General features: G+C 41.3%; 1 protein-coding gene across 1 annotated transcript; it reads left to right on the forward strand.

Moving 5' to 3' along the window:
• Positions 1–313: 313 nt before the first annotated feature.
• LOC136363676 (glycerol-3-phosphate dehydrogenase [NAD(+)], cytoplasmic-like) lies at positions 314–13179 on the forward strand. The gene is made up of 8 exons (XM_066323101.1): positions 314–400; positions 4047–4224; positions 5761–5901; positions 7106–7244; positions 8867–8979; positions 10569–10802; positions 10956–11062; positions 12514–13179. Exons 1-8 carry the CDS (start codon positions 360–362, stop codon positions 12608–12610), a joined length of 1050 nt encoding a protein of 349 aa, XP_066179198.1. The 5' UTR covers positions 314–359; the 3' UTR covers positions 12611–13179.
• The last annotated feature ends 3175 nt before the right edge of the window (positions 13180–16354 follow it).

Genomic DNA, 16354 nt, shown 5'->3' on the forward strand with positions numbered 1-16354 from the left:
CCTCGGGGCTGCCGGTGGGCAGGAAGGTCCTACCCCACGAGAAGTCAGCGCTTCCCGCTTTCCCCACGCAGGTCCTTATCCCCGTGCATGTCGGAGAGGGCACCATTTCCCCTTTCCAGGGCACCGAATGCCGCCCTCCCAGCCGACGCTCGCAGGGCAGCCCTCGGCGCAAGGACCGGCCCGGGCAGAGCATCCGCAGGCGGGGCCGGGGAGCCCCGGCGCTGCCCGAGGCCGCCGCCCGCTCACGGCCGTCCCTCCCGCATCGCCGGGGGCCGGGCCGGGCGGCAGGGGCGGTGCTGGCGGGCGGGAGGGAACCAGCCTGCCGAGCCGAGCCCCGCGGGCGGGACACAGCCTGCAGGATGTCGCCGCTTCGCGTCTGCATCGTCGGCTCGGGGAACTGGTGAGTGCCGCAGCGCGGGGGGGCTCTCCCTTTGCCCTCCTCCCTTTTTTTCCTCATGTCTTTCCTTTTTCCTCCTCCTTCCGCTGTTCCTTCCTCGGTTTTTCCTCTTGCCGCGGCGGGCGGGGGCTTCGCAACAGGTGCGGTACGGGGAGCGGCGGGGCCGGGGGCGCGGAGCGTCTCCATGGTCCTGAAACCGCGACCCCGGCCCCGTCCGGCCGCGGTTCTGGGCTCCAGGGCAGGGACCGTCGGCCCCGAGAGATGCACCAGTCAATGGGAACTCGAAAGCCACGAGGCTCCCGCATCACCCCAGGTGTGTGTGCCGCTTAAAGCCCGGCGACAGAATCCGGAGAGGCCCAGAGCTGCAGCTGTCGCTGTGTGTGCCTGCGGCAGGGCCCCCGCAGTTCAGGTTGAAGCATTCAGCAGTGAGAAGGGTGGTGGTGCTGTTTGTGTTCCTCTGAAGGAACCGGGGCACAGGCTTCATTTAAAGCCACAGTGTATTGGCACCTTTCACTTCCACCCTCCTCAGCATGTCCTTTTGCATCTTGGTGCAGATACAGTGTGGTGTTCAGGTCTCCCATTTATCCTCATTCTTAAGAATATATTTGCTACTGCTCAGTCCTTTCCAGCCTGGACAAAGCATAGGTCTCCAGAGCTCCTTGAGTCTGACAGATCCCAGTAAGATCAGTAAATCCATCTCACAGGACTTAGCATCTTACTTTTCTTATGTTTTCTGTGCACTGAGCACAAACAACAGACCAACATGCATGTGCATGCATTTGAGATTAGCAAACCCAGCCTCCAGGTAGTTCTGGCGATTGTTTTTGTACAAGGAGAGAAAGCTCCTTAGGATTTTAAAAATATCTAACAGCTAGGTGGAAGTAATGACAGAAGAGTCAGTAATGAGGGAGTGGTTGCTTGTGAGCTGCTGAGAACACAACAGAGTTAAAGCACAGCTCTCTGCCTTCCTGCCTTGTAAAAACAGTCCACTGCCCTCAATGCATTCTCTTTGTGCATGACATCTCACAGATACAGCCTTTCACATGGAACTGCACAGCCATGTCTTCTGGACCTCATGGTCACACTTCTGGCTTTCTCTAGCCACATCACTTGTTTCTTCAACTATTCCTGTCACATGTTTTTTCAGGGAAGCGCATCCCTTTCCCTGCCACATTCTCTTCCCTCACTTGCCTGTGCAGGCAGCTCATTGTATCTTCCAAGCCCTCAAAAGCAATGACTGCATGTTTGGAAGGCAACTTTTTTTTAACCCTTGGTCAGCCCACAGTCACAAATGTCATCTTTCTCTTGCTGCATCCTCAAGCAGGGGACTCCTGCTTTTCCCAGGCTGTCCCGCTTCCCACGAGACATCATTTAAAGTCACTTAGTTGTATTCAGATCTGTACTTGAGGAAGTTCTCTGGTTTTCCACATGTACCTACAAACTTGAAAAGAGCTATACTACAGAGATACTGAGACCCCATTCAATACCATCTACTTACCCATGCTGCTTGTCTACCTAGGCCCACCTCTTGCTTCCTACCATATACATCAACTCTAAAATCCTCAGGGAGGACATAAACATTGTACTCTGGTGTATGAATAATATCTATTCACAGCCTTGGTGGCAGAACAGGTTGTTTTAGTGCTACAGAGAAATACAATGTTTACCTTTGGCAAACATTTTTTTTTCTTGTGCTCCTCATAAATATTTGGGCAGCAGTTCAGATCCCTGCTCTTGAGGCTTTCCTGCAGCTCAGAATCGTGGGTGACACGTGACACAGAAATGTTGCAAAAGCTCATGTCAGCTGCAGAAGTTCAGCAGGTCACGGGGACTTGCTAAGTCAACACTGCCAGGAGGCTCATGAGTGATATGGTTGAGCGAAGCAAGTGCTGCACTGCATTTTGTGGTTGCCAGTAGGTGCAGGAGGGTTTGTGCTTATCTACTGAGAGTTGCAAGTCCCATTCAGGTTTTCAGGGAGTCTGCATCTTCCAACAGAAAATCATATGTTCTTGGTACTTAGCTATAGAAGTTATTTTTATGGGTAGGCTTGATGTGTAAGTTCATCATCCAGGTTGTGCTGGACAACTTGGACAATGAATTTATGTATTTGTGAAAAAAAATCCACACCTTTTTTTTGTTAATACACATTTCTTGTGTGGAGCTAAAATTCATTCTCAGCTCAAGCTTTGAATGTGCCCTCTGTTAAAGCGGGGCAAAAGAACCAGAATATAAGCAATTTTATAAATAATATGAATGTATGACATAACTGCATGCCTTTCTTTCAAAACAGCAGAACTCTTACAATAAAGGGTCACCATTAAAACACTTCTCTAAATGTTGTAAAGGACCAAACAAAATCATTCCTTACAAAATAAAACAAACCCCCAAAACCCCCAAACTAAATAACTAAATAAAAAAGCACTACAGCAGCTCAGGATATAGCATATAATCAACACTGAGAAAAGTGAAAACTGATCTCAGCAGGATTTCTTTGTCATTAAAGATTAAGACCTTAATTACCTATTAATAAGACCTTATTAGTTATTGAGCGATTTAACGTTATGCAAACCTGTTACATGAAAAATATGGGTGAATCAAGGAGGGTCAGTTACAAAGCGGTTTCCCTTTGAATCATTAACAGCACAAACCTACCTGGACTTTGTCTTTGATATCCCCAAGAACTTTATCAGTTCCAGAAAACACAACACAGCTAAATCCTATTCATGATCCTTTTTACAAGTGAGTCAGAGGAAAAGAGTCCTGCAACTGGAACTTCTATTTCACTTGTGTTAGTAAAGTGGGCAATACTTGAGAGATTAAAGTAGCATTCAAATGGAGAGAAGGAAGAGAGGAGTAAAAATAACCACTCCTCTTCCCCAAATAATTTAAAGTTTATTCAACAATACTTCCAATATCTTCTGTGAGGTTTCTAATTCTCCTTTGCCATGTGAGTGTTTGCAAGGCTGCAGTGATGATGGGGGAATAAAATTATTGTCTGACCTGAAATTAAAAATGTTCAGCATGACTCAAGATGAGTAAACTGGATGGTTAAAATATCCTCAGGCTTCAAGTATTACAGATCCTGTTACAGTGATAATTAGAACAATAAGTAAAGAGAAACCACCAGGTTGAAGGGTTATTTGGTGTTTTTCTGAGCATTTAGCTCTTATGTAAAATCCTTATTGCAACTGTTTGGTTATGGATAAGAAAGGGGAATGCATCTATTTTACATGAGGTGTACAAAGACTGTCACAGCAAGATTGCTCAGCACTCATTTACCACCTTATTTTACATTTATTGATCTTGACAAAAAAACCAGAATTATCTGAGGACCATAGGAGATTTTAATCTCAGCTAATGCATTTTTAGTGCTGTTGATAGTACATCACACTCCTGATCTATAACCTTTGATACTACTTCAGTTCCATTATTGCAGTTATATTTTTCCCCTCTTCTACTTTCTCTGTTTTTAAACTTGAGGGGCTCTTGTTGGAGGATAGTGGGTAAAGTTTTCTGATAAATGTTGCAAACACCTAGACAGCTTTATAGCACAGCCTTTTTATGGGCTATGATGTTTAAAGTCACTTGTGTTTCCAATTCAAAATAAAACTACTTTTCTCCTTTTAGTTATGTTTATTTTATTTTAAAGGGGATCAGCCATAGCAAGAATCATTGGCAAAAATGTCCAGAAGTCCAACAGATTTGATCCCACTGTCAAGATGTGGGTATTTGAAGAGATCATTAATGGAAGAAAACTTTCAGAAATCATCAACCAGGAACATGAAAATGTTAAATATCTGCCTGGATACAAAATACCCCACAATGTGGTAAGTTGAAAAAAAATTTAAAATCTCTCAAATTGGTTGGGGGTTTTTTGTTTTGGGGTTTGGTGGTTTGATTTTGTTTGTTTGTGTTTTTTTTTCAGGTAGTTTTTGTTGTTGGGGTGTGGTTTGTTGTTGTTGTTGTTGTTTTTTGGTTTTTTGTTTTTTTTTTTAATATAAGGGAGGCAACATCTGAAAAAAAATTAGGAAGCAATTGACTGCTTTGTTCTAGTTTGCCACCAACTCACTCCACTATAACTCCCTGGAATATAATTCAGTTCTGTGATTTCTGCTTGTCTTGTATGTCACGCACAACTTCAAACACCAACTGTGTCTGTGCTGGTATCACACCATCCTCCTCCCTGGCAGAGATCTGCACAAGTCTAGAAAATGGCAGGCAGAGATCTGTCTACACAAAGATATTTCAAACCCACAGCATCTTCTGAAAAAAACAGGCAAAGCTACCGTTCTTTCTTCAGAAAAAGAAATCAAAAGCAGAGGCTGTGGCTTATAGGAAGATGAATAATGAGCTATCAGCTCATGGGTGATTTCAGGACAGCTGTAGTTAATAAAGCTCTAAATTCCATCAAAAATACAAGGTATTTATTTTCATGGACATTTAAAATACCAAGTTGTACACCTCTACTTAAATTAATCACCGTAGATAATTTACTGCTACTGAAACAAATTAGGTGAGGAGGTTTGGCTGTTCAAGATTTTGCCAAATGCCACTGCTTTGTGAATAGTGCCACATTTTTGGAACAGCTGCAGTTGTAAAGGGAAGTTAAAATGCTGCACATGGCAGGTCTCCTTGCTTGGGGAATGGTTATATTTAGTATTCCATTTTGTGCTGTGATTGCATATTTGCACTCCCGGTGTTTGAACTTGGCACACAGCTCTCCTGGGTTACAACTGACTTGTCACAGTTATTTTTACAACTTTCTAGCAGATCAACAGGTTTGTCATCATCCCTTGAGGCCAGCCTCACGCTGTCTAGAGCAAAGCTTGAGGCTTCACCAGCAAAAATCGACTGGCTGTAGGAGAGGGACCCTTAGACATCTCCAATGGAGAAAAAAGAACAAACAAGCTGAGCTTTTCCTTGCATTGCTCATTTTTCCACCACCTCATTTTTCTCCTGTGCTCCCCAGTGCTACTACTATTCAGCAGTAGCATGAGTATTGTACTCATTCCAGAATAATCATATGGAGGGGTCAGCTATCTTCGGTAACTACATCAAGAAGATGAAGGGGTTTTCCAGTACACTGCAAATTTATGAAGTATATAATCTTCCCCAGATTACCTACAGAGGTTAAATAATTAAAAAAAAAATTAAAAATACAACCCTAAAACAGTTCAGCTGCTGTAGATATTTCAGAAGAGATCTGTAGCTGCTTGTGTGGAGAGCTGGCAGCTATGCCACAGGACATTTAATTAAAATTAAGGACATTTGCACTGCATCTGCCATGGCTTTGGCATGATAGTGTCTTGCAAGGACTGAGGATTCCTACCTGAGGCTCATTTTGTTTGTCACTCCTGGTCCAGGTGGCTGTACCAGATGTGGCTGAAGCAGCAAACGGGGCAGATATTTTAGTGTTTGTTCTGCCACATCAATTTATTGGACGAACCTGTGAGCAGATTGCAGGACAGATAAAACCTGGGACATTTGGGATTTCCCTGATCAAGGTAAGTTTTTGTCTCCACCTTACCCAGTCAATATGGACTAAATAAACAGCTCCAACTTAGGGGCAGGAGCTGCAGCATTGAGTTGCATGCTCTGCATAAACACAAGCATTTCTTTCTGCAAGAGTTAAAACTTGCCCAGCTCTGCCAGCCCTTCCACTGCTCTCATGGCTGTGGAGAGGGAAGGATGGGGCAACTTATCCAGGCTAAGAGTATCTGTCTTTGCCAGTCATGTTTAGCCTGGATCAGTTCCCACTTGGACCAGCATGGAGGTGAAAATGGGCAGAGGAAGGGATGCATAAAGCTGGCACTGCTGCCAGAAAAAGTACTCTGAGACTACAGTCTCAGTGAACTCCTAACAGAACTCCAAGCCAAAGTGCCTTTTCCAAGTACATGCTAAAGCTGCTCTTGGCAGCATTAAAATGGCATAACACTAATGATTTTGCAAAACTGAAGCAATTTCAACCTGGCATGAACTGAGGAATCTCTTTTTAAGGTTAGAGAGGTACCAGATTATCGTAATCTTAAAAGGAATTAATATTTTAAGAGAATGTCAAACTAAAAGCCAGAGGCAAAGCATGGAAATGTAGTCTTACCACTCCTTCTTTTGATTGCATTACAGGAAATATCCAACCTAAAATTGTAATAAAAGAAATGTAATTCAAGTTTTCGGACTTCAATACCAGCTCTTCTCCTGTATAGAAATTATTTCATAAGCAGCAGTAAGGAGAAGAGAGGAAGGTGGGAGAGGAAGGAAACTTCTGCAAATTTAGCAGAAGAAACCTTAGACAGTTCAGTATACTCCTTAACACCCAAACCCCACTCTGATTAATACTTAGATCTGGCAAAAAAAGCCATTTCTAATAGACTCAATGTTAAATGTCTGATCCTATGCTACAGAAATGTAACTGAAAGGAAAAATACATCATCAAAGAAAGCAAGCCTCAGGACAGCAGCACTTGCTGTGAGGCCTCTTGCAGGAGGATTACCTTGACTGTCACCCCTTCTCCCTGAGCTTGCCTTGAATTTGCAGTTACTGAAGTACAAACCCAGAGCATTTGTATTAATGGCTAACACTAGTAATAGTCATATCCTTTTTCTTCAATTAAAACCAGAGAGCTGCAGGCAATAGAACACCTTCTGCTTTACCAGTGCTCTGCTGCTGTCATTTTCCCATTCTAATACCCTGGCTTTAACTACTTTTCAGGGGATTGATGAGGGTCCTGATGGCCTGAAGCTCATCTCTGACCTCATTCGAGAGCAACTGAAAATAGAGATGAGTGTGCTGATGGGTGCCAACATAGCCAAAGAAGTGGCTGATGAGAAGTTCTGTGAAACCACCATTGGTAACTATTGTAAAGAGTCAATTAGAGCTGGGGTTTAAAGTCACCTGTGGCAGGATAACCTCTGGAAGAAGCAGGGGGATGTGACTGGTCCCAGGTGGTTGCCAAGTGGAGCAGTGCCTGCTGAGCTCCTTCAGGGAGCCAGGATTATTTCCAGAGAGTTTGGTGAAAGAATCAGATTCAAACTGACAGTGGGTTTCAGTGCTGAGAGCTAATTTAATCTATTGAAAATATCACATCTTAATCTTCTTTCTGTAGGAGTTGGGAAGAGCCACCTTTTGTGTCTGTAGAGCTCAAAATCAGCAGTTGATACAGAATACAGTCTAGATAAAGAAGTGCAATCAGAAGCTCCTATGTGCTCACACTCCCAGAGGTGTATTTCCTCATCTTAAAATTTCTTTGTTTGGAAAAGAAAACCCAGTAACATTCTGTTCCTCTCTCCCATTTGGACTGCTTGCCAAGACACGGCCTCAGATCCTCCCAAGACTGTGTCTGACCTGATTTGGAAAGTTCATCAAGTAGTTTTTAAAACCCAGAGATTATTAAAGTCAGTCAAAATTAAAGTTACATCCTTCCATAACTAGGAAAGGCAAAAGAAAAATTAATTGTGTTGCAATAATGTTTCTTTGCCTTACAAATATTACAGTAATGGTGCAAACTGTACCAGCTGGGGCTTTCTTACTAAAAGAGTAACTAGCCACAAATAGGACTAGACATGATTAGAAGAGTTGAGCTACATTAATTCTCCTGGGGGGGAATTTAACTTCTGCTGGCCTGGTTTGAAGCCATGATGTGATGATGACTGTGCAAAGAGCTTTGCCCCTTACTCTTATGCTCATGGAAAGCCATGAACCCAGAAACAGCTGCCTCAAAGAGGACTGGTATTATGAAGAACAAGAAGCAAACCTAAAGTTTCTCATGAGATGGTGAGAAACCTCCTAGCTACCAGAGTGTGGTGCCCTGGGACAGGAAAACTCACAGCTGAGCTCCCCCTGAAGGAAACCAAGCTACCTTGTACAAACTTCAAGTGAAACTCTATTCAAAGGTCTTTGGCCCAGCTGGCCATGGACTCTCTGGGTCAAGGCAAACCTCAGTTCCTTTAGCACTAAGGGCTCTCCTTGGCTGAGCACTGTAACAACATGATACATAATCTCTGTAGAATTGGTAGGAAAAAGGTTTTAGCCATGCCAACCTTCAATTTCATCATTTGTGGATCCCCTTGTAACTGGGCAGTAGTCATTTGTGCCCAATCATAGTACTCAACAGTGACACAGGTTTACATTTTCAAAGCAGAAATTATACCATTGTCTGCAGAAAACTGTTTGCAAATAATGTTTTTTGTAAGGTCTGTGGTTGTACAAGCTTTCTCAGATAGAAATATTAATTAGGGGTTATCTACTTTTAAGCTCCTTAAAGTGTCATTAAGCAATGCTGATCAATGCCCTGGAGTAGCCTACACTTAGCACTGGCATCCAGCAGCAGAAACTGCTGTTGCACACATCTCTGTGCAAGACCTTGGGACTGGGATCACAAAAGCTGAAGTAAGTCCCTAGAAGCTTCTTTCAGGTTAATTGTGTGCACTCTGAAACATTGTAAAAGTGCTCTTTCATCCTTCCTTCCCACAGGCTGCAAAAACAAAACACAAGGGGAAATCTTTAAAGAATTAATGCAGACCCCCAATTTCAGGATTACTGTGGTGCTCGACTCCGATACAGTGGAACTTTGTGGAGCCTTGAAAGTGAGTGTTTTCTAGCCAATATGTTTTATTAGGGCCAAATTCTAACCTCACGTGAGTTTTCTGTCAGCCACAGGGTCTAATTTGAGTCCTGTCACCATGTGAGTGAATGAGTGCAGACAAGATGCATGGTTCATGAGCCAGTTTTCCAACCTGGAAAATAAACTTGGGAAATAAATTTTCCAACCTGAGAAATAAATTTCCCCAAAAAGGGGAAATTAATTTTAAAATTAGCTGCAGGCAAAGCATTTCAAAATACCTGTATTTTTTTCTTTATTTTACCAGAGGCATGCCTGTTTTTGAGAGCAGAGTTTAATCCACTGTGTTTTCTTGCCTGTGTGTTGTGAGCACACTGAAAGACTCTCACTACATAGAGTAGCTTCACTAATAATTATGCCCATGGTTTAAGTACTAACCTGCTAGAAAATTCACATCAGAAGCGATGCTCTGTGTTAGCAGCACGTCTGTGTGGCATTCAGCAGTGCCCACGTGGAGATCCCAGGTGGGATCAGAAATAACACCAGAATCACCATATTTCCAATGAGGGGACAATTCAGTGATTCAAAGTTTGATTTTATATGAATTGAAAGTGACTTCAGCCTGTGATCCTTTTTACTTCTTTACACATTTAGTCATTTATACTACAATAATTCACCTTTCCATGGAGGAGGTGGATGACTGATGAAGAAAGAATCCGTCCTGTTTAACTTCACATACAAAAATAAAATTTGTTGACATACAACACCAAGCACAAAAGATTTTTCTTTTGGCCACAGAGCAGAACTGAGGACAGGAACAGATGGGAGAGAGGTTTTTTCTGTTTTGTCATAAATCATTGCACTTCTTGAAATCATTGGTTTGGTTTTGCCTCTGCTAAAAAAACCCCTAAAATATTAAACATGTACACTGGGGTACATCCATGTCTGGAGCAAACATGCCAATGGTAGCAGTAGGTGGCATATTACTCCAACACTGAACTACAATTATTTAGGGATTTATTTAGGAACTGGGAATTGGGAGGTGGGAAGGGAAGCATGCTGAACAATGATGAGGAGTTGTGAAGATGTTTAGGATCATCAGAGATTTGTTTAGAACTCTAGACAAGGGCAGTTCTGCTGAGATTTGTAGATACGCCCAAAATTTGATTTACTGCAGCATCTTCACAGAATCCATGCCTGCTCAGCTCAGAGACTCACAAAGAAAACCTAGAAAGGTATGATTCTGTGTGGGATATCTTAAATAGTTAAACAGAAAGGTCAGTGAGGTCAAACTTGGAACTAGTGGAAAAACAAAACACTAACTGCATACATGCTATGTGATTGCAATATAAGTGTATAAAACACTGCTTTGGGTATTGCCCATGGAAGTAATTGTAGATACTTTATGAAAATCTTCTAAAAGTCCAGCGACTTTTATTCAACATTATCTGACCTGCTTCTTCATAAGCTAAACTCATGGCCATTGGAAATTGACCCTTGTTCTGATGAGGACAGATTTGTGTGGGGTTTCCTTGGAGCTCAGTGCATGCTGATGAGCAGCACACCTTGGCTGTTTCCTTCCCTCTCCTGTATTTTGCACTGGCCCATTTTCAGAACATCGTGGCGGTGGGCGCGGGGTTCTGCGATGGACTGAGCTTCGGCGACAACACCAAGGCAGCAGTGATACGCCTGGGCCTCATGGAGATGGTGGCCTTTGCCAAGATGTTCTGCAAGGGACCAGTGTCAACAGCCACCTTTTTGGAAAGCTGTGGGGTTGCTGATCTCATCACCACCTGCTACGGGGGACGCAACAGAAAAGTAGCAGAAGCCTTTGCTCGCACAGGAAAAGTAAGAAGGATTTTAAAATATTTGATGCTAATGCATGAAGAAGTCCTTACAAAGGGTTTTACAAAGGCATCATTAATTGTTTACCTTCTTGATAAGTGCTGGTATCACAGCAGTGTCCCCTCTGACCCAAGTAATCAATCTTCTCTCTTCTAGTCCATTGAGGAGCTGGAAAAAGAGATGCTGAATGGACAAAAGCTGCAAGGTCCTCAGACATCAGCCGAAGTCTACAAAATTCTGAAACAGAAAAATATGCTCCAGAAGTAAGTGCTTTGATTTTAAAAAACCAACAAAATCAACAACAAATTATGAGTGATTCATAATATCCTTAAGTGTACTTGTGTTTGATTATCTTCTTCATTTCTGGAACAACAGCTTTCTACATCTTGGGCCACTGCTAGAGCTTGGCTTGACTCCTCATTGCCAGGGTCAGTTGAATGGGATAAGGGCTGAGCAGTGTTAGAAGAAACAAGTCACAGAGAGTGGGTTTAGGGAATACTGTTAGTGCCTAATAGAAGATGGAGTAATGTGAGACCACATTGGAACAGCAAGGAAAACAATCACAGAATATTCTGAGTTGGAAGGGACCCACAGATATCACCACCAACTCTTAAGTGAACGGCCCATACACAGGAAACAAAAGGAAATATAATGTAGAGAAGCCTCCCAGACATCCCCATCCCCAAAATAGTATTTAAGGCCATACACAGAATCATATTGCAGACATGATTTATGGGTCAAAGTGTTTCTTATTCTCAGTATACTACCACTGCAGCTTGCAGCAGTCCTGCTCTCAGCACAAACCTGAACTTGATTATCTCAGTACAAATTTCAGGATCATATTCCTAATCAAAGATTTTTACATGCATTGAACAGGTGATGTGTACTGATATCAATGCTTTAGGTGCCACAAATACTGTTGAGGTTAAAAGTACCTCTATTTCCTTGGGATGACATAAGATTATTTATAATTTGATGACATAAGATTATTTATAATTTGAAACCTTTGTCTCAACTTACACCACAGAGCTAAACTTCCCTCCATCCCATTTCCTCTCATACATTAGCAGTACTGAGAAGTCAAGCACTGCTTAATAAATCCTCAAAAACTTACTAAAATTGGAATAGATACAGAAGATTCAAGTGGCATTATCTTTCAAAAATGAGAGAGAGAAAAGGAAAGCTCATTTTGACAAGAGTTTAAATCACAGCTTGATCTGATAATTATCCTATAATTGCACTTTGTTACATGCTCAGCTCCAAGTCATTCAGTGGACCCATTTTTTACCATATAATGACTAAGACAGCTTGTAAAAGGAAAAAAATCCTTTAAGCCAAGAAAAGAAAATCGTTAGACATTTTCATTCTTTTTAGTCCTTTGGATACCAGTAATGACTGCAAATAATATATCTATTTTGCACACAGCAGGACAAGAGGATATGCAATTCAAAATTGTTTTTAAATAAAAATTACTGGATAGGTATCTTGTCTCCAAAACAGCTTTCTCTGCTCTCACTCCCATAATTTGCCCCTCTTTAGCTCCTCTTCTTCACCTAGTAGCCTTCCAGTCAAGGCAGCCCTAAGCTAAAATTATATTGTAAAGAGAGGCAAAATTTTCCACTTTCAATAGAACAAAACAATTCTTTGTTAAAATGGAATAGAAATGTTCATATAAACTTTAAAAACCATTTTAATTCCTACATGCTTCTTTCAGGTTTCCATTATTTACAACCATCTACAAGATCTGCTACGAGGGTCGATCAATCCAGGATTTCATCATGTGCCTGCAGAACCACCCAGAGCACATGTAGAGATCCCTTCTCCTCACCTGGCTGAATTCTCACCTTCCTGGGACTTCTGTCCCCTCCATGGCAATTGAAGTAGAGAAACAGGTTGTGTGACACTTGCTGTAAAAGCAGCAAAGAATGTATTTCATTCCCCTTGTCCTGGGGGTAAAAAAATATGCCTTTAATTTCAACATTATACCTAAGGAAAAGGAAAAAAATGGAGAACTGAACAGTACTTGATTTGAGTTAGTAATGTAGGTATTTCCCTATAATTATTTTTTGTTGACTGAAAACAATTCCCCTTGTAATTTCTACAGAAGAGCTAAATAGCTCACATAAAACTCAACATTTTGCCTACAGTTACTTACAGAATAGCACAAAACATGGAAAAATCAAAGAACTCATTCAAACAGATAAATCAGAATTTAAAAAATCCAACAGCAGTTAGATGCAATCACATGGGCAAATGCTGGATTTCTGTAATTCCCCTCAAATACAAATAACATTTTCTATTTTGGGACATTTAGGCCTTCCTTGATTTCGTTTCCCACTATAAGCTTTTTTTGGGAAAATAGGTTCTATTACTGTGCTCAGACACAGTGAGCACAGTATTTACATTCACATCTGAATGTTCATCAGATGTATAAATAAAACAGTTTAAGGGGTGGGGGAAAGAAGGGGTTTGGGATGAACATATTGTTCATTTCAAATCTGGGACACTAGGAATCCTCAGTAGTAACCTGACCTTGATTAAATTTACTGAATTTCTTGAAAATATAGAAAAAAAATTTCTCGAATAACAAAAGACAATTTTGTTAGCATCAGATTTTCTCAGCAAATCCTCATCATTAATTGGTACCAGCTGAGAGGGGAAAAGTGGAGGTTGGCAGGGAGATGTCCCAGGCCTCAGCTTGCAGCTTGTGCACTTGCTGATAATTTGAGGGGGCAAACAGTAACAGTGACAAGCCCTCTGTGATACTTGACTTTTTATACATGTATGGAAAGGACCGCTCTAGACGCACAGAACTCCTGTAAACTGGCATTTCACACCAGGCTGCATTTTAGCTGCACTGGGAAACTCCACTGCTCTGACACCAGTGCAGCTCCCTGCGCCTTTCCAGACTGCACAGTCGTGTCCTGATCCTGCTCAAGCAGCACATCTGACACTCCAGGAGAGAGATCTCCATCTGCTTCTGAATTTTACACACAAACTGGTTCACAGACCAGGGTTTTTTTATTGTGCTACCAGTGGCATAAATTTTAGAAATACTGAAGTTTTTTAAACCTTATAGCTGTACTTGGGTACCTTTACACACCTAATGTTTTTCAGAGTTAAAACCATCAATAAAATGAACAGTGGCATATTTTATAAGCTTTAATCCCCTTTTGAAATACTCCTATTTTGACAGAAGGCAAACAAAAAGGAAGAATAACCTACTTTTGCTGTGCTTTATCAGATTTTCTGAAATAGCAGAGGAAGGGAAGTTTTTTAAACCTATGTACTCGCTGTCATATTGCTTAGAGGGAAAAATGAGCTAATTATTAAATAATTTCAACTCATTTTAGAGGAATGATAGGTCTTTCACATTTACCAGAGTAATATATATATAATAATGTATTGTAATTACAAATATATTGAAAAAACCTCAGTCTCACAGCTAGCAAAGCTAGCTTGGGTACCAAAAACAGTGGCTGTAGCATCCCTGATCCTGCTGAACAGCAGCAAGGGTAGCTCAGCTCCTCCTGCTCAGACTCCAGTCACACCCAACAGCTTGAGGCTCTGCAGAGCAACACCAACATTCCTGCCACTGAAATGGGAATCATGTGGCCAAATCCTTCACACAAAGCAGGGAATTTATGATGTTCAATTTCAAGTGGAAAAATACTTACACGTTGCACAGTTTTGAAGTATCAAATACATGAGGATGGGATAGAGAATTCAGAAACTTCCTTCCTTCATCATCAGGCTGAATTTCTGACAAGTCATGTATGAGCTAATAATAACATAGAATATTTTACATTCAAAGTGTATCAAATAACAGTTTAATAAAGTGATCAATATTCAGACTCGACGCAATTTAATTTTTCAACATTCTCACAAAATAAATGACTCTTGTAATAGTGGTCCTTTATTGCACTTACTCTTGCAGTTAATCATCGTCAGCTCTCAAAGAAAAGGACAAAAAGAGTTAATATTCTACAGATATTTTATTGAAGAACAGTTTTTTCTTCTGTTGCACAACATACCTTTTTTAAACAGTAAAATATGGAAATTTTTACTCCATAAATAACACAAATTAGCCCTTATATCTCAGTCCAGCCAAAATCTGTGTAAAATAGTTAGTTCTATATTTACATTCTGTACCAAAATAGGAAACACACGTTTAAAGTCACCCAGTTCTCTCAAAACAGTTGTTTTATCTCCAAGGTAAGCTTCACATTAAAAAGGCAACATTTGCACTTTGGAAGTCTGGTAGTGTAAGATCACGTTACTCAGTGCACAAACAGTCCCAGATCCTGAAGAGCAGTACATACATGCAAGCAGGCACCCACACATCCAGACAAGCTAAAAATAGGGGTTCAGTCCTGCAGGGAAAACACCTTGAGTTGCTCAGCTGCCTGAAAGTCACTCCTTGGAAATGTGGGGAAGGAAAGACATACACCTCAATCTTTACTGAATATCATCAAGCAGAAAGATTTGCAGGACAGGAAGATTTAAAAACAACTGGCCCTCATAAGGGATTGTGGATACATCTGCTCTCAGACATCAGTCTCCTCAATTTATTAGTGCTCAGCAGAAAGAAGGAGCTGCGTTGGACTGACAGTCAATTAATGGGGGATATAATTCAGTAATTAACTTACATCAAGGGCCATGACAGTATCCCAAGACCTCAACTCATTTCAGGAGGAATGAATTGCCGCTTTTCAATGTGATTTTACTTGCTGCATTCTGCAGCCGAAAGCTACCCTTCCTCCTTATAATTGCAACACCAGAAAAAAATGTGTTCCTAAAATATGACTTGCTTCAACTTCTAATTGAAATTATTTGCACTACTGGGATCAAAAAAGACTGCAAAACTAATTTACTTCCCTAAGTAAACATGGAATATTATTAAAAAAATATAAAGTTTAAACTGTGGACACTACACACTGGAAATGCTTCTATTACAGATGAGCAAACTCATGCATTTCACCACAACTTCCAGGACTCCTGCTGCCCAGTCTTCTCTGGTAGAAACAAAAAGGCTTAAATGAGCTGTATTTCCAAGTTTCCACACTTCAGAGATGCAATAGAAGGGACTGGTCACATGTGGTCAGGACCCCTAACACAGCAAACTCTGCATTTATTGAAAAGAATTCTGAATTTTATGGCAGAAACTACACTTAAGGCTACATAGCTGATCTGCTTAAGCTACTGTTTTAGCTGTGTACTATACTCAAAAATGGCTTACGCTTCCTACTGTAGTAATTTTACTCTTAAAAACCTGAGACATGATTTTACTTAATTCATGTTAAGATCTGGAAGTTCACAGCAGGCTAAAAAGCTGAATGGAAAGACAAAGAGAACTGAGGTAGTCAGCTTTACTCAAATAATTCTGTATGACAGCTATCAATTCATTGCCACTCTAAGTTGACACATTCGTTGGCAGTTCCAACAAGGCCACAGCTGCTAGCAGCTGCTAACCCACTAGATGGGATAGATGTTGCGTTTTTCTGATCAAAGTACCTTCTATGCCTGACCCCCCAAAGTCACGTCCAGTTCTGTAG

This window comes from Sylvia atricapilla, chromosome 7 (assembly GCF_009819655.1).
Source record: "Sylvia atricapilla isolate bSylAtr1 chromosome 7, bSylAtr1.pri, whole genome shotgun sequence".
Classification (NCBI taxonomy): domain Eukaryota; kingdom Metazoa; phylum Chordata; class Aves; order Passeriformes; family Sylviidae; genus Sylvia; species Sylvia atricapilla.